Source organism: Tursiops truncatus, chromosome 5 (genome assembly GCF_011762595.2).
Source record: "Tursiops truncatus isolate mTurTru1 chromosome 5, mTurTru1.mat.Y, whole genome shotgun sequence".
Taxonomy (NCBI): domain Eukaryota; kingdom Metazoa; phylum Chordata; class Mammalia; order Artiodactyla; family Delphinidae; genus Tursiops; species Tursiops truncatus.
This window is the reverse complement of record NC_047038.1, coordinates 95361824-95386773: the sequence shown is the minus strand read 5'-3', so window position 1 is coordinate 95386773 and position 24950 is coordinate 95361824. Positions and strand designations below refer to the sequence as shown.

The 24950-nt window shown below is 37.2% G+C and overlaps 1 protein-coding gene across 2 annotated transcripts in view; it reads right to left on the bottom strand.

The window, feature by feature from the left end:
* The window catches only part of CFAP299 (cilia and flagella associated protein 299), a 628423-nt gene that overhangs the window by 378147 nt on the left and 225326 nt on the right, over window positions 1–24950 (bottom strand). For both annotated transcript variants that reach the window (XM_019932792.3, XM_019932793.3), the window contains exon 3: window positions 7967–8057. In XM_019932792.3, coding sequence (XP_019788351.1) covers window positions 7967–8057 — 91 coding nt within the window. The remainder of the gene's footprint in view (window positions 1–7966; window positions 8058–24950) is intronic.

Here is a 24950-nt window from a genome sequence, read left to right as displayed (position 1 = left end):
AGGTCCTGGATCATCTTCACTATCAGTTTTCTGAATTCTTTTTCTGGAAGGTTGCCTATCTCCACTTCATTTAGTTGTTTTTCTGGGGTTTTATCTTGTTCCTTTATCTGGGACATAGCCTTCTGCCTTTTCATCTTGTCTATCTTTCTGTGAATGTGGGTTTTTTTTCCACAGGCTGCAGGACTGTAATTCTTCTTGCTTCTGCTGTCTGCCCTCTGGTGGATGAGGCTATCTAAGAGGCTTGAGCAAGTTTCCTGATGGGAGGGACTGGTCCACATTATTAAATACTTGTCATGTATCATGCAGTGTGCCAAATGTTTAACCTTTATTTTCTTTTCAATACTCAATCATTATTAAGATGAGGGTACCCTTTTAATCTCTACATTACAGAGCAGGACATTGTGGTTTAGGGAAAAGTAGCATAGTCCTTTAGAAATTTGTAATACTGGGTAAATAGTAAATCTGGAACTTTAGACTAGTTACTGTCTACTGCAAGTTCTATGCTCTTAGCCACTGAACTACACTAAATCCTCTAAAGCCAGGATCACACTTCTCTTCCCATAAATAAAATTATCATCAGCTGTTTATATGCTCCATTGAATCCCCCAAACAGAAATGCATAAACAGTATTCAAAACTTCCTCTCACAATTTCCTTACCAAAAAAACAAAGTTATCTCCTGAATTACACAAATCCATCCTTTCCCACCACTCATTCTGTCATTTCTTTATCCCAGCCTTTTATTATCTATCTGAAATGTTACAGTGGCCTCTCAGTTGATCTCCCTGTCTCATATCTCATCTCCTATCTCTACAGACACGTGCTTTTCCTTACATCCTGTCCCCGATGTACTCTTAAAATACACATTGGATCACATGGACCATTTGTCTAAATTCTTTCATGGACAGCCATCATCTTCAGGGCATTACCCACGCTACTGAGCACAGCACAACAGAGCCCTCCGAGCTGGCTGTCACCCACCACTTTGGCTTTCTTGCCACATCTCCCACATTTATTTGAGACATATTTACAAGGTAGAGTTGACCAGGTTTGGTCACCAACTGGGTGTGATAACTGAGAAATAGAAGAGGAACAGAAATTTGATTTAGCTATAGATTAAATGTAAGTATCTGAGGTATAGCAATGTGGAGATAAACACTGGAATAGAGTTTAGATCTTCTTCTCCAGCTCTCTACTTAACATCTCAACAACTTCTTTCGTCAAAGACAACTCAAACTCAGTATGTCCAAAATCAGACCCATGATCTCTGTACCCCATTCCCCATCTTTCACTGCCCCATGTCTCAAAGAGTAGCAGCACCTACTATCCAGCTGTGAAGGCCAATTATCCATGGCCACTCCCTTTGCCTCAGCTCCCTCCTTAGCCATATCCTGTCACCAATTCCTACCCACTTTACCTTCTAAATAACTCTCAAATCTTCTTTATCTTCCCTATCATCTTCCTGGTCCAGGCTACCATCTCATCTTCTCTTATCAGATCTTGCAATGCATTTATTGCATTGCAAAAGATAAAGCATCTGCTTTATGCTTTCTATAAATTATTCTCTATATTGATAGCACACTGATCTTTTTTGTCTAAAACTCTGACCATATCATCTCTCAACCTACTTAAATGCAATCAGATCTTTTTGTGTTTTGCATTCATAGCACTTATCACAGTTGCAATTTTGCTTTATCTGTATGTTTACTTGATCATACACTTTCTTTTCCAAGCAACTCTAAGCTCTGTAAGGCACTTGCCATCCACTGTATCCCCAGAAGCTCATATAATGCTTTGTACAGAACTAGTTATCACCATTTACTAAATAAGTGAATAAATTAATAAATAGATGGACAACAAAGAGCTAAGCCTCTGTAGCAAGAAGCATACAGTTAGTGAGTTCATGGGTCTGGGTGATTCACCAAGGGAAAATGTGTATAGTGGAAGAGATGCAGGTCAAATGGAGGTATATGGTGGTCAGCCCAAGAAAGAGACTGAGATCAAAATCAGAAGAAAATTGGAAAACTATAAGATAATCATGTCACAGACACCAAGATAGGAGAGAAAAAAAGATTAATCAACTATATAAAAAACTCAGAGCAGTTTAGAAAGAAATTGGATACTACTGTCTCAGAAGAACTCATTTTACCTCTTCACTCTGTTGTCTATCTAGTCTTTTCTTTATACAATCAACACATCTTGACCTCAAATATTTTCCTTAGTCTCTATCATGAACATGAAATGCCCTCAGGATGTAACATCTTCATTCAAGCATCCTCTGTAATTCAACCATTTCTATTAAGACATTTCTGGAAATTGTAAAAAAAAATTTCCCTTTAATCCCACTCTTATTTAAATATTTAATTATTTAACATTTCCACTGATTTTTCTGAGAAAATGCATTTTGCACTATGTCATATGTTCACACAATGTGTTCAGTTCTCTGTGAATTTTTTAATGTCCACTAGCATCACTATGATTTGCCTCTGATCTGAGTTTCTGGATATCTAGAACCAGGCTTGTTTAACGTGCTTTCCCAAGCACTTGTTATAAACATACACTTAATAAATGGGTCATTGTGGTGGCAGTGTTAAACACTTCATAGCATGAGCAATAAGAAAACTACACTTTCCCAGGAAACAATAAATCTGCCTACCAATGAGAAGAAAATGGTTAGTCATTTTAGTCTTTTAAAAAGTTTTAAATCTGAAATACATGAGTCATGAGGTAGAAATGTTTTCTTACATGAATAGCTCACATTTAAAATAAAATTAAATAGTTATATTACTAGGAAAAAATACTTATTGTAGCTGTCATTTGAAGTACTACACAATTAATCCTTTCAAACATTTTTGTACATGAATTACATATAAGGCTCAATGTTTCGTCTAAACAAAATGCATGGAGCATCATAGTAATTTAAAACAGAGTATTTTGGAAAAGATGTAAAAAAAGAAATGTGTGCTTATACATACATATATATATATGCTTATATATAGTGCTTGTATATGTGTGTATATATGTGTATATATACATAGTCATATATTATACATACACATTATTTCGTATATATTATATACAAAATTCAGAGGCAATCATGAAATAATACTAATTCTTGAATTAAACTGAGTTACCTCTGGCTTACTACAAGCTTCTTAAAAACGGACTTATCTAAACAATATCTATATCTAGAACATCTGACCCACTGAGCCACTGAAAGCTTTAAAGGAAGTACATTTGCAAGAATTTTTATTCTTTAAATAGCAGCTATATAAATTTCTAATTTTCATAAAACCCTATTCTCTCCCAGGGCATAGTCCAAGACTACACACCCAAGCAGCAGCTTTGTGGGAATGGTATAAATGTATATAATAAGCAAATAATCCTATAACTTGCACATTGAAAATATTAGGGTGGAGGCCCCTGGAGATGAGGGGGCAGAAAGGAGTGCTGTTTTCCTAAGCTCCAGGCTCTATAGCAGAGTAAATTCAAAGCCTAAGTGGAGAAAACTAATAAATCACATTTGCAATTAGTTGACCAGAGGGAGAAAGAGGACACTCAGAACAAGATCCAATTACACTAAATAGCATTTGAAACCTGGGATCACCAAACTTAAAAATAAAATAAAAAGTTATGAGTGTGGGAAAGTAAATCTAATCTTCTTCTAACTTCCTAGCTACATTTAAAGAAAATTACCTAGGAAAATTGCTATGAAATTAGCCTTCAAACCTTATTAGGCCATGCAGGTCAAGTCAACTACGTCAGTTCTAAAACTCTAACATAATTTTTTTCTCGTATGTACCTTCAATAAGATGAAACAAAAAGAGTAGCAAATGTGCCTCTGGGTTGAAGTTCTCCATTTATTTTGACCCTACACATTATGTAGAGAAATCTCAATGCTCAGGAAATAGTCATTTCCCTCAGAGAGTTCAGACCTCATAAAATTCACATGTAATTTCTGCTGACAGTAAATTAATATAGATTCAAATCTCATGAATATTGTATATTTTATAGGACTACTTTTAAAAAAGCATATCCAGTTAGTAAATGGATTTTAAAGTAAGCCCATGATCCTAATAATTAGATCTTTCTAAAATATATTGTATTCTGTTGTAAAGTGTTTGCTCTAAAACTATTTGGAGTCTTCATTAAGACAAGACTAGGACATACAAAATTAAGCCTTAAATGCCACCCTTGATACAATGATATGTAGTCTGCTGATTATAATAGTATCACAAATTCAAAGGCCCAAATAAATGACCATATGTTATTTTCAAAGTCAGCAAGCAAGCTATAAATCTAAAAAAGACGCTTGTTTCCAAATCAATGACAACCTACCCAACATTAAATGACTTAAAAAAAGTTAAATTTATGATATTTTCTAAGGGGAAAAAAACCATAACGATGTAATTAAAGGTCATTTGGAGCAGCAATGTAGAAAAAAAAATAGATAAACTCACAGCAGAGCTATCTCATCTTCCCATATCTAAATCCATCAACCTATTTGGCAGATGTGCCTATATACTCTTTCTTCCCTTCTGCTAGTGGCTTCTGCCCCTCTCAAAGACAAACCCTTTCCTGGTGCTCTGAATCCCAGCAAAGATCCCCTTTGTTCACTGTGCCATCAATATCCCTCTCTCTACTGGGTCATTCCCGTTAACATAAACTTGGTTAATATTATCCATCTTAAAACAAACTTTCTAGACCCCCAGCCCTGTACCAGCTGTCATTCAAGATCTATGTTAGACTTCACTGCAAAAATCCTCAAAAACAGTTGACCTCCTTATCTTCACTTACACACTTTCTTCTTTTCTATACATACTCCAATGAGACATTTAACCACAGCCCTCCACTGAAGCAGCCCTCATCAACATACTCAATGATACTTACTTAGCCAAAAACAATAGCAAACTTTTCATCATTTGTATGTCCCCGCCCCCTGCTCCAAAAGATATGTTGAGATCTTAACACTTGGTACCTGTGAAAATAACCTTATTTGGAAATAGGCTCTTTGTAGGTATAACGGAATTAATATTAAGTTGTATTCAACCAGGGGAGGGGGTGCTAATGCAATGACTGGTGCCTTTATAAGAAAAGAAGACAGAGATACAGATACATAAGGAGAATGCCATGTGATGATGGAGGCAGAGGTTAGAGTGATGTCTCTACAAACCAAAGAACACCAATGACTCTCAGACACACCAGAAGCTAAGGGAAAGGCATGGAATAGAGTCTCCCCTAGATGCTTCAGAACGGTTCTGCTGACACCTTGACTTCAGATTTCTGGCCTCCAGAAGAACTGTGAGAGAACTAATTTCTGTTGTTTCAAGCCACTCAGTTTGTGATAACTTGTTATGGCAGCCATGAGAAACTAACAGATCATCTTATTTAACCTCTCAGCAGCATTTGACATGGTGAGCATTCCTGCCTTTGAAATTTTTTTCTTTTCCCATGTCTATATCATGGCTCTCACCTGATTTTTCTCCTACCTGTTACTTAGCTAGTTCTTTCACACATTTCAGACCTCTAAATGTTGCAGTGTCCTAAAAATCTGTCATAGAACCTCACTCTTTCTACCCACACTCTCTGCCTGGTAAACTTTTGCAAACCCATGACTTTACATACCATTTAGATGTTGATAGCTTTCAGATTTATATCCTAGCCAAAACTTCTCCCAAGTTCCAAACCAATATATGTAAGTAACCAATCAACTTCTCCACTTGGATATCTAATAGGCATCACAAAATTAATATAGCCCAAACAGAGCTATTTCATTATTGATTCCTGAAATAAGTTTCCCTGTCACAGTAAGTGCCACCATCATCCCCACCTGTTCAAACTAAAAACCTAGAAGTCATCCTAATTTCCTCTTTTTAATATTCCACATCCACATCCTGTATACAGTAGATAAAGCAACCAACCATTGTCTATTCAATCTCTCTATATTCCATATTCTAATTCTATGTTCTTCATAGCACCTATCCAGAGCTGAAATTAATTGTTCCATTTTTATTTTGTTTACTAATTTTTTATCTCCCTCTCTAAAATATAAACAGTTTAAGGTCATAGATTCAGCAGTGCCCCAGTGTCCCAGTGACTAAAACAGTTCCAGGCTTGAGCAGGTACACAAGAAATATATGTTGAGTGATTGGAAAATGGATGGGAGTTGGCCAAGAAAATACACAGGTGTATCATTTAGGAGGCTGTTACAGTAATATATTTAAGATATGATGGGTGTTTGAATCTAGATAAATGGTATTTGAGATGGTGAAAAGTGAAGCAATTTGACACATTTAGAAGAACTTAGTGGCTCATTCAACATGGGTGAAAGAGAATAAAGAGTTTATTATGGGACTTCCCCGGCAGGCCAGTGGTTAAGACTTCACCTCCAATGGAGGGGGTGCAGGTTCCATCCCTAGTCAGGGAGCTAGATCCCACATGCCTCGTGGCCAAAAAACCAAAACATAAAAAACAGAAGCAATATTGTAACAAATTCAATAAAGACTTAAAAAAAAGAAAGTTTATTATAACTGACATCTGATCTGGGTAAATGAGTGGATGATGCCATCATTCATTTTTAAAGGAAATACCAATAGGATAGAAAGGTTAAAAAGACATTTTTCAGAGGAAGTATACCATTGCAGTAAAAAAAACATGGGCCTAGCGTCTCTAAAGCTGTTTGTGTTTGTTGATGCTACTGTTTAACCATGGGCCATTTTTTTTTCAACCCTAAGAAACCTTATTTCTATCCTTCCTATGAATGAAATTTGTTCTTGTCAATTTTTTTTCTTTCAAATGTGCATGTTCCCAAATACAACAGATCCTTTTTCAGTTCTTATCCTGCTTGATCACTGATGATCGTTTGTTCCTTCTTGAAAGTCCTTACCATGGATTCCTATGTCACCACATTTTTCTGCCTTTCTTCCTACCTTTCTATCTTCTCCTTCTATTAATGATCAGATAAATTCCAAACTTTTCTGTTGTGACTGACTAGTCTAGTCCCCACCCATATTTCCAACCTCACTCAGCCCACTTCCACCAAGAAACTTTCCCTGCTTTCAAGTCCAGGATCATTCTATACAATTCTCTAACAAAGGCATGATTTCTTTTTCTTTCTGAAGAACATTGAGGATTTTATCTGCATGTGAAATTTTCAAGGGACATGATAGTGAGAAAAATGCCAACTTTTTTATTGAGAAAACTTTGGTAAAAATAGACATCCTTATAACATATTTTTCTGTTGCTCTAAATTTTTCATTGTACTACTTCTGATTATTTTTCTGTAATTCACTATTACAGTTTCAGCATGAATATTTGTCTATTTTTATCCTTAACTTGGAACATTTTGAGACTTAGAGAAGACTGTTATCACCAATATTATATTAGCAAGCATGAAAGCAAATATTCCAAATAATATTAGCAATTTTAAATATTTGATCTAGCACATATTTTAATAAAGCAAGAGCATGCTCTCCTTGTGTGATTCAAAATCATATCTCTCCATTATGTGGTTTCTATCACACCTCCTCAGATAGGACGATAGGATGACTATAGGGGTCATCCAAATCAGGTAGGTAGGGGAAAACATTGGGGATGAGTGGATGACATGATTTGGAGAAGTGTAGTAGGAGCTTGGGTTGAAAAGAACCATGAAGTTTCAACATAGGAGTAGCACAGAGTTGGAGATGACAACCAGTCTGCCAAATACAGACATTTTCCCCACAACAGATACACAGAATACTACTAATATTTTTCACCATTTGGCTACTTCTACAGATGTAAATTGGAATAATTTTTTTTTTTACCTATATTCTTATAATATATAAATAATAAAGAGCTATATTACATCCCTCATGAATTACCTTTCAGAGACAGTAGTAAAAGTTATGTTATTAACTAACTATATATTATATACTAACTGTGCCTTTAAGGTATACATTTTTAGCCTTTGAATGAAATGTACTCACGCTCACTATTCCATTGCGATTGTCTTCTTCTCTCACTGCCAGAGCCTTCAGAAAATTATCATGCAGGTCTTTACCAGCACTTGTTAATGTCCTATAAAAAGCAGGTCTTCAGTTATAATATATTAGATAAACAAATATGTTGAAAATACCCTGGGTACAAAAAACAATGCTTGTTTATTCCAAGTGACAATCCCTTTAACACTAAAACTATATATACACATTATACAAAATCATTATAAACCATAAACAATTATTATAATCTATTAGATATTTCAATTTAATTTCAAACAGTTATACAGTCTTTATTTACAAATAATTGGAATCAAGTTTATAAATAATATCAATACTGACACCAGATACAGTTAATTCCATTTATGTGCCCATATTATTCTTTTTATCATGCCATGAAAATTCAATATATTTATTCCCCTCACTACAAAAAATAATTTTAAATTGCCTGTAATTTAAGTACAATTTATTAATTTAATATAAGAAAACTAAAATATTAGCCACTTAAGCCAATTCAGTTACTGGAACAGAGCACTGTTTTAGTTTTATGAGTGGAGATAATCAAGGCAAGACAGGAAACTAGGTTATCTTTGCCAGATAAAAGAAAGCATTAGAGAGAAGAGGGGAAGATGGCGGAAGAGTAAGACATGGAGATCACCTTTCTCCCCACAGATACACCGGAAATACATCTACACGAGGAACAACTCCTACAGAAAACCTACTGAACGCTGGCAGAAAACCTCAAACCTCCCCAAAGGCAAGAAACTCTCCACGTACCTGGGTAGGGCAAAAGAAAAAAGAATAAACACAGCCAAAAGGATAGGGACGGGACCTGCACCAGTGGGAGGGAGCTGTGAAGGAGGAAAGGTTTCCACACACTAGGAGGGCCCTTCGCTGGCGGAGACTGCGGGTGGCAGAGGGGGAAGCTTCGGGGCCGCGGAGGAGAGCACAGCAACAGGGGTGCGGAGGGCAAAGCGGGGAGATTCCCACACAGAGGATCGGTGCCGACCAGCACTCACCAGCCCGAGAGGCTTCTCTGCTCACCCGCCAGGGCGGGCGGGGCTGGGAGCTGAGGCTCAGGCTTCGGAGGTCGGAACCCAGGGAGACGACTGGGGTTGGCGGCGTGAACACAGCCTGCAGGGGGTTAGTGCACTGCGGCTAGCCGGGAGGGAGTCCGGGAAAACGTCTGGAGCTGCAGAAGAGGCAAGAGACTTTTTCTTCCCTCTTTGTTTCCTGGTGCACGAGGAGAGGGGATTAAGAGCCCTGCTTAAAGAAGCTCCAGAGACGGGCGCGAGCCGCGGCCAAAAGCGCGGACCCCAGAGACGGGCATGAGACGCTAAGGCTGCTACTGCCACCACCAAGAAGCCTGTGTGCAAGCACAGGTCACTATCCACACCTCCCCTCCCGGGGAGCCTGTGCATCCCGCCACTGCCAGGGTCCCGAGATCCAGGGACAACTTCCCCAGGAGAACGCACAGCGCGCCTCAGGCTGGTACAACGTCATGCCGGCCTCTGCCGCCGCAGGCCCGTCCCACACTCCATGCCCCTCCCTCCCCTCCCCCCCCCCCCCCCCCCCCCCCCCCCCGGCCTGAGTGAGCCAGAGCCCCCGAAGCAGCTGCTCCTTTAACCTCGTCCTGTCTGAGCGAAGAACAGACGCCCTCCGGCGACCTACACACAGAGGCGGGGCCAAATCCAAAGCTGAGGCCCTGGCAGCTGTGAGACCAAAGAAGAGAAAGGGATATCTCTCCCAGCAGCCTCAGAAGCAGCGGATTAAAGCTCCACAATCAACCTGAGGTACCCTGCATCTGTGGAATAACTGAATAGACAACAAACCATCCCAAATTGAGGAGGTGGACTTTGAGAGCAAGATTTATGATTTTTTCCCCTTTTCCTCTTTTTGTGAGTGTGTAGGTGTATGCTACTGTGTGAGATTTTGTCTGTATAGCTTTGCTTCCACCATTTGTCCAAGGGTTCTATCCGTCCATTTTTTTTTAAATTTTCTTTTCTTAACAATTATTTTTTATTTTAATAACTTTATTATATTTTACCTTTTTTTTACTTTATCTTCTTTCTTTTTTTTCCTTCCTTCCCTCCTTCCTTCCTTCTTTCCCCCTCCCTCCCTCTTTTCTTTCTTTCCTTCTATCTTTCCTTCTATCTTTCTTTCTTTATTTCTACATCTACTAATTCTTTCTTTCTACTTTTTGTCCCTTTTATTCTGAGCCGTGTGGATGAAAGGCTCTTGGTGCTGCAGCCAGGAGTCAGTGCTGTACCTCTGAGGTGGGAGAGCCATCTTCAGGACATTGGTCCACAACAGACCTCCCAGCTCCACATAATATCAAATGGCGAAAATCTCCCAGAGATCTCCATCTCAACACCAGCACCCAGATTCACTCAACAACCAGCAAGATACACTGCTGGACACCCTATGCCAAACAACTAGCAAGACAGGAACACAACCCCACCCATTAGCAGAGAGGCTGCCTAAAATCATAATAAGTCCACAGACACCCCAAAATACACCACCAGACATGGACCTGCCCACCAGAAAGACAAGATCCAGCCTCACCCACCAGAACACAGGCACTAGCCCCCTCCACCAGGAAGTCTACACAACCCATTGAACCAACCTTAGCCACTGGGGACAGAGACCAAGGACAGCGGGAACTACGAACCTGCAGCCTGCAAAAAGGAGACCCCAAACACAGTAAGATAAGCAAAATGAGAAGACAGAAAAACACACAGCAGGAGAAGGAGGAAGATAAAAACCCACCAGACCTAACAATTCAAGAGGAAATAGGCAGTCTACCTGAAAAAGAATTCAGAATAATGATAGTAAAGATGATCCAAAATCCTGGAAATAGAATAGACAAAATGCAAGAAACATTTAACAAGGACCTAGAAGAACTAAAGATGAAACAAACAATGATGAACAACACAATAAATGAAATGAAAAATACTCTAGATGGGATCACTAGCAGAATAACTGAGGCAGAAGAACAGATAAGTGACCTGGAAGATAAAATAATGGAAATAACTACTGCAGAGCAGAATAAAGAAAAAAGAATGAAAAGAACTGAAGACAGTCTCAGAGAACTCTGGGACAACATTAAACGCACCAACATTCGAATTATAGGGGTTCCAGAAGAAGAAGAGAAAAAGAAAAGGACTGAGAAAATATTTGAAGAGATTATAGTTGAAAACTTCCCTAATATGGGAAAGAAAATAGTTAATCAACTCCTGGAAGCACAGAGAGTCCCATACAGGATAAATCCAAGGAGAAATATGACAAGACACATATTAATCAAACTATCAAAAATTAAATACAAAAAAAAACATATTAAAAGCAGCAAGGGAAAAACAAAAAATAACACACAAGGGAATCCCTGAAATGGTTAACAGCTGATCTTTCAGCAGAAACTCTGCAAGCCAGAAGGGAGAGGCAGGACATATTTAAAGTGATGAAGGAGAAAAACCTGCAACCAAGATTACTCTACCCAGCAAGGATCTCATTCAGATTCCATGGAGAAATTAAAACCTTTACAGACAAGCAAAAGCTGAGAGAGTTCAGCACCACCAAACCAGCTTAACAACAAATGCTAAAGGAACTTCTCTAGGCAACAAACACAAGAGAAAAAGACCTACAATAACGAACCTAAAACAATTAAGAAAATGGGAATGGGAACATACATATCGATAATTACCTTAAATGTACATAGACTAAATGCTCCCACCAAAAGAAACAGACTGGCTGAATGGATACAAAAACAAGACCCATATATATGCTGTCTACAAGAGACCCACTTCAGACCTAGAGACACATACAGACTGAAAGTAAGGGGATGGAAAAAGATATTCCATGCAAATGAAAACCAAAAGAAAGCTGGAGTAGCAATTCTCATATCAGACAAAATAGACATTAATATAAAGACTATTAGAAGAGACAAAGAAGGAACTACTTAATGATCAAGTGATCAATCCAAGAAGAAGATATAACAATTGTAAATATTTATGCACCCAACATAGGAGCACCTCAATACATAAGGCAAATCCTAACAGCCATAAAAGGGGAAATCGACAGTAACACATTCATAGTAGTGGACTTTAACAGCCCACTTTCACCAATGGACAGATCATCCAACATGAAAATAAATAAGGAAACACAAGCTTTAAATGATACATTAAACAAGATGGACTTAATTGATATTTATAGGACATTCCATCCCAAAACAACAGAATACACATTTTTCTCAAGTGCTCATGGAACATTCTCCAGGATAGGGAGAAGACTCAAATCAATAGAATTAGAAATGAAAAAGGAGAAGTAACAACTGACACTGCAGAAATACAAAAGATCATGAGAGATTACTACAAGCAACTCTATGCCAATAAAATGGACAACCTGGAAGAAATGGACAAATTCTTAGAAAAGCAAAACCTGCCAAGGCTAAATCAGGAAGAAACAGAAAATATGAACAGACCAATCACGAGCACTGAAATTGAAACTGTGATTAAAAATCTTCCAACAAACACAAGCCCAGGACCAGATGGCTTCACATGTGAATTCTTTCAAACATTTAGAGAAGAGCTAACACCTATCCTTCTCAAACTCTTCCAAAATATAGCAGAGGGAGGAACACTCCCAAACTCATTCTACGAAGCCACCATCACCCTGATACCAAAACCAGGCAAGGATGTCACAAAGAAAGAAAACTACAGGCCAATATCACTGATGAACATAGATGCAAAAATCCTCAACAAAATACTAACAAACAGAATCCAACAGCACATTAAAAGGATCGTACAACATGATCAAGTGGGGTTTATACCAGGAATGCAAGGATTCTTCAATATATGCAAATCAATCAACATGATATCCCATATTAACAAATTGAAGGAGAAAAACCATATGATCATCTCAATAGATGCAGAGAAAGCTTTTGACAAAATTCAACACCAATTTATGATAAAAACCCTGCAGAAAGTAGGCATAGAGTGAACTTTCCTCAACATAATAAAGGCCATATATGACAAACCCACAGCCAACATCGTCCTCAATGGTGAAAAACTGAAAGCATTTCAGTTTAAGATCAGGAAGAAGACAAGGTTGCCCACTCTCACCACTCTTATTCAACATAGTTTTGGAAGTTTTAGCCACAGCAATCAGAGAAGAAAAGGAAATAAAAGGAATCCAAATTGGAAAAGAAGAAGTAAAGCTGTCACTGTTTGCAGATGACATGTTACTATACATAGAGAATCCTAAAGATGCTACCAGAAAACTACTAGAGCTAATCAATGAATTTGGTAAAGTAGCAGGATACAAAATTAATGCACAGAAATCTCTTGCATTCCTATACACTAATGATGAAAAATCTGAAAGTGAAATCAAGAAAACACTCCCATTTACCATTGCAACAAAAAGAATAAAATATCTAGGAATAAACCTACCTAAGGAGACAAAAGACCTGTATCCAGAAAATTATGGGACACTGATGAAAGAAATTAAAGATGTTACAAATAGATGGAGAGATATACCATGTTCTTGGATTGGAAGAATCAACATTGTGAAAATGACTCTACTATCCAAAACAATCTACCGATTCAATGCAACCCTATCAAACTACCAATGGCATTTTTCACAGAACTAGAACAAAAAATTTCACAATTTGTATGGAAACACAAAAGACCCCGAATAGCCAAAGCAATCTTGAGAACGAAAAACGGAGCTGGAGGAATCAGGCTCCCTGACTTCAGACTATACTACAAAGCTACAGTAATCAAGACAGTATGGTACTGGCACAAAAACAGAAAGATAGATCAATGGAACAGGATAGAAAGCCCAGAGATAAACCCACGCACATATGGTCACCTTATCTTTGATAAAGGAGGCAGGAATGTACAGTGGAGAAAGGACAGCCTCTCCAATAAGTGGTGCTGGGAAAACTGGACAGCTACATGTAAAAGTATGAGATTAGATCACTCCCTAACACCATACACAAAAATAAGCCCAAAATGGATTAAAAACCTAAATGTAAGGCCAGAAACTATCAAACCCTTAAAGGATATCATAGGCAGAACACTCTGTGACATAAATCACAGCAAGATCCTTTTTGACCCACCTCCTAGAGAAATGGAAATAAAAACAAAAATAAACAAATGGGATCTAATGAAACTTCAAAGCTTTTGCAAGGCAAAGGAAACATACAGAAGACCAAAAGACAACCCTCAGAATGGGAGAAAGTATTTGCAAATGAAGCAAGTGACAAAGGATTAATCTCCAAAATTTATAAGCAGCTCATGCAGCTCAATAACAAAAAAACAAACAATCCAATCCAAAAATGGGCAGAAGACTTAAATAGACATTTCTGCAAAGAAGATATACAGACTGCCAACAAACACATGAAAGAATGCTCAACATCATTAATCATTAGAGAAATGCAAATCAAAACTAGAATGAGATATCATCTCACACCAGTCAGAATGGCCATCATCAAAAAATCTTGAAACAATAAATGCTGGAGAGCGTGTGGAGAAAAGGGAACCCTCTGCACTGTTGGTGGGAATGTAAATTGATATAGCCACTATGGAGAACTAAAAATAGAACTACCATATGACCCAGCAATCCCACTACTGGGCATATACCCTGAGAAAACCATAATTCAAAAAGAGTCATGTACCAAAATGTTCATTGCAGCTCTATTTACAATAGCCCGGAGATGGAAGCAACCTAAGTGTCCATCATCGGATGAATGGATAAAGAAGATGTGGCACATATATACAATGGAATATTACTCAGCCATAAAAAGAAACGAAATTGAGCTATTTGTAATGAGGTGGATAGACCTAGAGTGTGTCATACAGAGTGAAGTAAGTCAGAAAGAGAAAGACAAATACCGTATGCTAACACATATATATGGAATTTAAGGGGAAAAAAGTGTCACGAAGAACCTAGGGGTAAGACAGGAATAAAGACACACACTTACTAGAGAATGGACTTGAGGATATGGGGAGGTGGAAGGGTAAGCTGTGACAAAGCGAGAGAGAGGCATGGACATATATATACTACCAAGCGTAAAATAAATAGCTAGTGGGAAGCAGCCGCATAGCACAGGGAGATCAGCTTGGTGCTTTGTGACCGCCTGGAGGGGTGGGATAGGGAGATTGGGAGGGAGGGAGATGCAAGAGTGAAGAGATATGGGAACATATGTATATGTGTAACTGATTCACTTTGTTATAAAGCAGAAACTAACACACCATTGTAAAGCAATTATACTCCAATATAAATATGTAATAAAAAAAAGAAAAGAAAGCATTAAGAATTCAAGAGAGAAATGACTTTCTTTGGAAATAAATTTTAAAGAAAATTTATCACAGTGATCTTGATCAAGCAACACTGAACCACAAAATAAAGAGTGCGTTCAAGAGTGATTTGAGAAATAATAAGCATTTCTTTATTTAGCAATTTTCTATATATTCAACACACATTTCTATTGCATGTCTATTATGTACCAGGAACAGTACTAGGGACAAAGATAAATGAGACATAATTCCTGCTTTCAAGTTGCCTGTGGTCTGATGGAGGTGAACAGATACAGGAACATTATAATATCATACCATGTGATAAGTGTAATAATAGAGATATGGATGGATATTGAATCATAAGAGAAATACCTTACCTATTCAAGGAAAAGTCACTTAATCTTTTTTTTTCACACACAAACTGTATTTTATTTTTACAAGAGATAAATAAGTCACTTAATCTTAAGTTTTAAAGCCATCGTTGAACTAAGTGTTAAAAGATGAGACAGCATTAGCCAGTTTGGGGGTGAGGGTGGTGGGAGACGGAAAGAGTTTTGAGTAACTTCAAAGGAATTAAAGAACAGAGATGAAAAACTGCCAGGTGCCCTTGGGTAACTGCAAAACAGTCAGAAAGTAAGCACAGGAAGTGAAGGAGAAACCATACAATATTAATAAAAGCTAATATTTTTACAGACATACTGTTGTAAATATTTAGTTAAGGCCACTCAGCTAATCGGAGCAGACCTGTTTTCAAACTCAGGCAGTCTGGTTCCAAAACTGATTCTCATAACCATTAGGCCATGCTGCCTTTCCAGGAAGGCCTTGTATGCTACATTAAGGAGCTTGAGCCTTATCTTGTAGGAGATGTTGAATCACAAGTGTCGTATGCAAGGAAATAAGATGGTCAATTTTGTGTTTCAGTAATAGTATCCAGGCATTGTGATAAACATAGCATGGAGGAGAGCCACAATGGAAAGATTAATTAGGGAGCTTTAGTAAGAGATGATGAAGACCTGAGTTAAAGCAGTGGTGGTAAAAATAAGAGGGGATAGATTAAGGAAATATTTAAAAGGGAAGTAGACCTGGTGATTTCTTTTTGTGAAGAGTTCAAGATTACTACCAGGTTTCTTTAAATCAATATAGGCATGTACAATATGTAACCTACTGATAATTTTGTTGAACTATAAATTCAACTCGTTAAGTTGATCACAGTTTGTCAGCTTTTCCTTTTCTAGTTTTATGTGCCTTGGCTTATAGTATCAATATCAACTAATACTCAAAATATCTAAATATACATAAACTACTCATTGGTATCAATGCAGAGAATCAGATATTTGAGAAATTTCTCAATTTATTGTGCTATTCAAAATTGAGTCTTCCATATTATAATACACCTATGCACTGCTCTGACATTAAATCTCCAAAATATCAAATTTATTTTGTCAGAAGCTTGCCCAGAAAACATGTATTTTTTCTCCATTGCTCACAGGTTAATCTTTTCATCACTGGTCAGTTTCTACCTAATTTCCTGCTTATGGTCTATATTTAAAACCAGAACGAGTTAGAAATTCTTTGTGAGGTTTGAACAGAGAATTAGTTTTACAAGTGTATCAATCAGGACTGGTTAGGTTATACTATAGTAACAAGTGGCCCAAATGTCTGTGGTTTATAATTACAAAGGATTATTTCTCAATAATGCTATGCATCAATAGCAGGTTGATTGTGGCTCTTCATCTTGAAGGGATGAACTGGGAGGCTCATGAAATAGCCTCTATCTGAAACATCTTTGGTTATTGTGCAGAGGGAACATGGTCACATGCTGGCTCTTAGAGCATCTGCTTGTAAGAGACTCATGTCACGTCCACTCACATTTGATTGGCCAAAGCAAGTGCCATGCCTGAAATCAATGGGATGGAAAAGTATAATACTGCCCAGGGAAGAGTAGCAAAAATCTGTAAACAGTATCCTATGTACCCCTTGCTTCTATAGCATAACCAAACAAAGGCTGAGAGTAGATAGCTCAGTAAACAAGAGCAATAAAGAAAACAATTTCTGAGTAAAATTTAAAGGTATACAAAATGTGTTAAATAATATGGTTCATTGCAATTTAACCAAATAAAGATGCTTTTGTAAATTAAGATCACTAATCTTAGCTCCAAAGCAGAATGTTTTCCCACAGACCCATAAAACTTCTAAAAATTATGGTTGAAGGAATGAAATAGACTGGTATGTGGTCTTCTGTGATAGTCATAAACACCTGTTGGTTTTGCCTCCCTGACATCCCTTCCCACTTTTGATAACAGAACCTAATTTTTATTTGGAAAATGGTCCCTCCCACTTGCTATGCTTTGTTAACACAGTCATTTAAGGTACCCACTCACTCACAACTCTTACCTCCCAAATCCCAGCGAATGAATATGCCTCAAGCTTAACCAATATCACTTAACCTCAAGAGAACTTACATCATAAACAGAGAGACACAAGGATGAAAAGCAACTGGAATTGTAGTGATTGTCCTTAATTCCTACTACATAACCTCATCATTCAACTTTTTCTTCAAATCTATGATAACCAGTGCTCCTCCAATAAATCTCATTTTTTTATTTAGTTCATTAGAATTGGTTTCTATTGCTCACAACCAAAACCTATAATTGACATGATGGTTATCTAGCTAAGATACTGCAGAGCTCCTAAAGGTTTCCATATAGTAAGTCTACTCTCCACTCCTCCCACCTCCCCAAATACACCTGACTTTGCTGTAAATCTTTAGAACATTACAGATAAGTTAAAGTCCAATTTGATCACCAACTCCTGCCTCAAAACACCAAAGGTAACCATCATTATCATTTCTGCATGCATCCTTCAAGGTTATTGTCTATTGTTTACGTATATACTTGTGTACCCATAAAAGCATATATAGTATCATTTGGTGAGTTGTTCATTTTATCACATATTTTTCAACTTACTGTTTTGTTGCATTGTTGTTATTGTTCCTGGGAGTAGATGTTTATGAGAGTGCCAAGGAAGATCAAAATTATTCCCAAGTTTATCAGACATGAAAAGTCAGAATAATAGATTTCTAGGTACCATTCACTAGCAGGGAAGGAACTCCTAATATTCTGCCAGGCCCAGCTCACTTGCAAACAGCTGAGGCTTTTAGCAGGTATCTGGGCAGGGCAGGAAAAGGAAATAATTGCAGTAGAATTTTTGCTGTCCCTGGACACTTACTTTGACCCACACTGTTTTCCCTTTTTCCTTAAAAACAAAACCCTGGTTTTCACCTGAGCATGTAGCTTCCTGGAATAAAGACTACATTTTCTAGGCTTTTTTGCAGGTACTCATGCCCATATGACTAATTTTTGCACAATGGTATCCAAGTGAAAATTACATACAACTTCTGTACTTAAAGGGGGTGGGTGCCATTTTGCCTGTAGTTGGAATGCCATATAATGACTGTTGCTCCAGCTGCCATCTTGACTTAAGTGAGAGGCCACTGTTACGGAGAAACAAGAGAAAGAAGGAGAATCCCTGGCACCCTGGAGGACCAACCCAGCCTTGATTGACACCATCTGGACATCTGGAATATGAGACTAAAAAGGGTTTATATTTGGTTTCAGCCCCTGTCATTTTAGGTTTTTCTATTATTTTTAACTAAACTTAATCTAAACAGATACATTCACCATATGAAATTGCTCACCCTTCCGACAAAGATGGTGTTGTGGGATTGGCTTGGTGATCAAACTAGACTTTAACCTTATCCGTAATATTCTGAGGATATCACAGGAGACTGTATTACTTATCTAATTAAAATGAATTGTTTTTTAAATAGTCAAAATGTTAAGTATTTTAAATGAAAGCATGAGATAATGGAAATTAAGCTGAAATATAAGATGGGACATCAGTCTTTAATTCTTATCCATTTACCAACTGATTAGTCCAAGTCATCATGTTTTTCTGAACCTGGATTTCACAATGGGCTAAATAATCTCTAAGCCCCCTAGCAGTTGTACAACTTGTAATGTAAAATGATCATACTCTATCATCAATCACCAAACATCATTAATTTATAATCAGCTTAAGAAATGTGACTGTCACACTGACAATACATTAAGAGCATATTGTTCAAGTCTTACATACACAGACTTACATCATTTCTTATAACCTCTATGAGGAAGATAAAAGTATTTTTGTTCTATAAACTGGGAACAGAGAGAATATGGTCTATAACCCCTAAGCTATTTGCAGCAGAGTAAAACAAATTATATAAATAATCAATTATTATAGCATGCTACATCTGAGAACCTGAAACTTCTCAGCAAGGAGAAATATTGGAAAAGAAAGGTAATACCGAGGGTGTGGTAAGGAATTCTTAAATCTTTAACATGCATTACTCTTACTTAACTAGATTTATTTAACAGTCAGTGACCTGAGAAACCTTGCTTAAGTAAATATTACAAAAGGAGTTACTTCCTCAAGAAGTGAAGTAGTTCTGTTACAAAATCTGAGGGCTATAAGTTTTATAAAGGCAAATACTCCATCTTTGTTTACACTCCACCACACTTTCAAAATGGCATAAAAATCATATGGATGAGTTAAATTTTACCAACCTTGTTTAATCATTAGCTAAACATATTTATATAATTCTACATGAATGACTAAATATATTCTTAATCCTCAAAAATTAGGCTACTGGCTTTATGGTTTAATTACGTTGCTTATATATCCCACATTCACATTTCATGTTTCTAGAATTTACATTCAACTCATTAGCACGTTTCAATATGTAATTCAACCTCTCTGTGCCTCAGTTTCTTTAAAAGGATTTTTAGTAACTCAGTTTGGAAAAATTAAATGGAGAGTATAGTAAAAAATAAAGTAAAAAATAGTAAATGAGTAAAAAATTTATTATAAAAACTCTATAATATTATCTTCTAAAGAAACAAGCACACTTTTTATGAAAAAGTAGTTTTCATAAACAGCTTTATTTCCCATGATGAGTTTACTGACAAAACTATTTGTATGTATGTGTATTTGTATGGTCTCAAATAATATAATTTTGATTTTTTAGAGGCCAAAATGGAAAAAATTGTTTGCAAAGTTGATAAAATATATATATAATTTTAGTTAAACAATGTGTGAATTTTTAGATAAGTCATTTGAGTGTCTGAGTATGAAATTGGGAGATATGTTTTTATAGTCCTTTATCATAGGGCATCTGTTGCTTTGTTAGAGAGTGATGATCTTGCACATTTATTCCAGGACAACATGATACCTTTTGTTTTGTCCTTTACATAAATTAGGAGGAAAAAAATCTTATTTTTCCCCCAATAAAATGTTTTATGAATATTTTTAAATTGGTAAATCTTCACATTTCTTTTCTTAATTTGTCATTGTATATTTGCTCTGTATTAATTAGCTCAGGCTGCCATAGTAAAATACCATAGTATTTTATTATGCCCACAGACTGGATGGCTTCAATAACAGAAATTTATTTATCACAGTTCTGGACATTGGAAGTCTGAGGTCAGGGTACCAGCATGTTCTGTTTCTCTTTAGCTTGCAGCTGGCTGCCTTCTCACTGTGTCCTCACACAGCAGAGAGAGAACAAGAGCAAACTCTCTGGTATTTCTTCTTATATGAGCACTAAACCCATCACGAAGGCCCCACCATCATAATCTCATCTAAACCCAACTGCCTGCCAAAGGCCAGTCTCCAAATACCATCCCACTGGGGGTTAGGGTTTCAGCATATGAATTTGGCAGGGTGGGAGTGGGATGAGAGGTGCACACAATTCTATTCATAGCATATTCTTTCTCCCTTCAGAACTCGTTTCCCACATTTTATTTTTTCTTGCAATATTCTGTCTTGCTTGCCTTATCACTTCTTTGGTACAATTTTTTTTTTGGGGGGGGCACACCGGCCCCTCACTGTTGTGGTCTCCTCCATTGCGGGGCACAGGCTCCAGACGCGCAGGCTCAGTGGCCATGGCTCACAGGCCCAGCCGCTCCGCGGCACGTGGGATCCTCCCGGACCGGGGCACGAACCCACGTCCCCTGCATCGGCAGGCGGACTCTCAACCACTGCGCCATCAGGGCAGCCCGGTACAACTTTGATATTTCAAATTTTCTTTTATCATGTGGGATAACTTTGCAAGTTTTTACCTCTTGAGATATGCTAGATTAAGTTACTGCAGTAAGCTATTTGTTCCTCTCCAGCTATCCTTAGCAAGGTGCAAACAATTTCAAGCCAGATAACCACAGAAAAATTCCAAATGCCTGACCATAGGAATTTGCCTCAAATAGCATAGAGAAAAATTTCCTTTTCCTTATCTTGAATGTGAATTTAGATGAAAATAATACATGCGTTATAGGACTATTTTAACTTTTATATGTGTGGAACATAACTAACATACATAAAAGCAGCATAAAACTTTGTTAATCTGTTATGACAAAGCCAACCCCTGTAGCTCAACACTTAGTCAAGAAATAGAACAATGATGACACTCCAGGACCTCCGCTTATTCCTTCCTGCTCACAACTCCATCTCCCACCACCATCATCACCACAGGTAACCACTTTCTTACTCTTATGAAATCCACTCCCATGCTTTTCCCTTATCTGTCTTCAAATTTCATGATCATCATTACCTTTTATCACTTAAGTATGTATCCTCAAACAATATAGTTTAATTTGCCTGTTTTTGAACTTTCTAAAATGGGATCATGAAGTGTGTATTTTTAACATACTGTTTCTTTCATTAATATTTTTGATGTACATTTTTGCATACATGCTGATGCATGGGGCTGTACCTCACTTTCACTGAATTCTTTTACATGAATATACAATTATTTATTTATCCTTTTTATTAACATAGACCACAAAGTTGTTTCTCATTTGGGTGTATTATAAACATGCTGCTAGAATTTCCTGTACATGTGTCCTGAGCATAAATTTCTCTAAGATATGTAGCTAGCAATGGAACAGCTGTGTTGTAGGATATTTGTAACTTTAACTTTACAAAATAATGCCAGCTTCTTTCCAAAATGGTTGAACCAATTTACACTCCTACTACCAGAACATGAGAGTTCTTTTTGCTCCATATCATTCCCAAAATGTTGCATTTTAGGACTTTTTAATATTAAGCAACTCAGTGTATTTGTACTAGTATCTCATCATGTCTTTAATTTGCATTTCCCTGATTACTTTTATGTTTTGTATGTACATACTTTTATGTCTGACTTGTATGTCCTCTGAATACCAGAATGAATACCAGAAATTGTGTAGAAGGAAAAAAGCAACCAGTGAACAATTTCAAGTCCTTTCCTTTGAGCATAAATCTACCTTTAATACTGGAGGGGTGATTTTTTGAAGATCCAAGAGGAAAAATATAGTGGAGCTAAATCCAATGTGTGGTTTTTGAGTCTCCTGTCTTTTCGTGTAAGCTATTCTTGGTGGCTTTTCTTTTCTTAAAATATAATTGAAACAGTGTTCCTTAGCAGTCAAATCAGTCAGGAATACATTTGGAGACACTTAAGGTTTAGGAACTTTTATACCATATACTGTGATTCCCACAGAATTTCCAGGAGGTCATCAATTTATATTCTAATAAATTTCAGAAAAGGAGACTACTTGAGAAATGAGATTCATTTATTGGTGAGAAGGAATGAGAATCAAATTTCCATTAAGAAGATGAATGGCACCACCTTCCCCACACTTTTCTGTGTGAAAGAGTTTTTAAATTATCAAATGTACAGTAAAGCTATCAACATCTCTGGGAAAAAAACTTCAACTGTCAGAAGCACACAGACGAAAGACAAGAAGTGCTAACACGCACACTGGACAGCTGTTTCTTTTCATTTTCTATTTTGAGAAAAACCCAAGTGGGAGTCCTGAAAAATCTGTGGTATCTTACATCAGTCAAACTCCACTTCCCCTGGATGAAAATTTGTGCTTTTTTTTGAGGGAACGAAATGGTTTGGCTTCTGTGTGAGAAAGTGTCAATGAACTCCTCATTTTTTGGTACATTTGGCAAGTTTCTCTAATTACTTCTTAAATATGGTAGGTTAAGATGTTCTCACACTTTGAGGAGAAAAGAAGTTGCTTAGAGAGAAAATAAATGCTCGTAGTTTCTGAACGTGTTTGCTTTTATTCTGTAAACACATTAATATATAACTTTGCTTTTACCCTCCTCTGGGAGGGAGCTAAATCTTTTATCTGTTTTGAAGTATATTCCCTCATCTTCTGGTTATATTTATACAGTAAAGCCAGTGAGAAAATAGAAAGCAAGGAAAGTAACCCCTGGTTTGATATGCTTGCCTCCAAACTCCTATCTGTGGGAATCAGCCTTATTGCTCCATAGAACGCTGAGGTTGTCATGCACATGAGGCTTTAGAAAGCTGAAGGTCTTGAGGCTCAACATCTTTATGCTAAATAGCTAGTCTTTATGTGTGTGTCTCTTGTTAATAATTTTTGAAAGATTCTATATAAAGAGGAAGACAATTTGATGCAATGAAATTCCAGGGGGCAATTCCTCACCAGAGAAAAGCAGTCTAAGCAGAAGCCCACACTGCATTTCTCAACAACTGTATGAGGCAGTAAGGTCTGTCATGTATCGGGAATAGTGGACATATGTGTGCTCAGAGCAGAAGAGTATACAGACGAGGGGGGCGCTGTATGGGAGGAGAGGGGTATCCATGTGGGACCTTGAGGAGAAAGATACCTAAAGAAGGCTGTTAGGAAGGCTTGCTGCCTGATGTCCTCTGTATGAACCCCTGTGTTAGCCCTTTAATAAAAGTTGTCGTACTGTGTTGCAAGTCTGACCCTTAGTGATAAAGAGAGTTTAGAAAAGATGGGACAACATTAGAATGAGGAGACAGAGAGACCTAAACTGCTATGCTAAGGAAGGTTCAGCAAAGCTCTAAGTATGTCCTTAAACTAAAGTCAGCAAATAAAGAGTTACAGCCCCCAGAAATGGATCTGCCCTTAATATCCCTGCCATACTCAGTCGCTGAGGGAAAGCAGCCTATGGGAGGTGTGGCCTGGGTGCAAATGCACAATAGGTTTCAAAACCATCTGAAGGGGCCCTCAGTTAATTACACTCCTTATGTGAGGTACATTCTCCTAACAACCACAATCTCCTTTCATCCAAAACAAAAATCCTGAGGTTCAAAATCACCAACACAATAATTCACTTGCTTTATCACGAATAGAGTCTCAAAATAAAATTGCCAATATTATCATCAACAATGTGCTTTGAAAAAACTTTAAGACTTTTTGCAGATCTTTTTTTCCTTAGGGTATATCCCAGTAGAGATGCATGACCACATTACTGTGTTGTAAAGTCACCACACTTGAAAAACATCCCTTCTTTATAGCTATGATCCCAGCTAGATACATAATTAGGTTCATTTATTTAATTTTATTTCACTTTTTAAGCTATTTTAAAAATTGCCTTATAATTATAGAAAATATTCTTAGAATTCTAAAGTCAAATCTACAATTTAGAGATTTAAAGAAGTCTAGCTTGTATCTCTCCCAGTTCCCTCTATCCTGTTCTATTACCTCCCTTCTATATAGATCATCATTTTAAATAAAAGGATTAGCTTTATATTGCCTTTTTAACTGTTATTTTTTTAAATATAAGCATATCTATCTATCATCTAGCTAGCTAGCTCTATATTT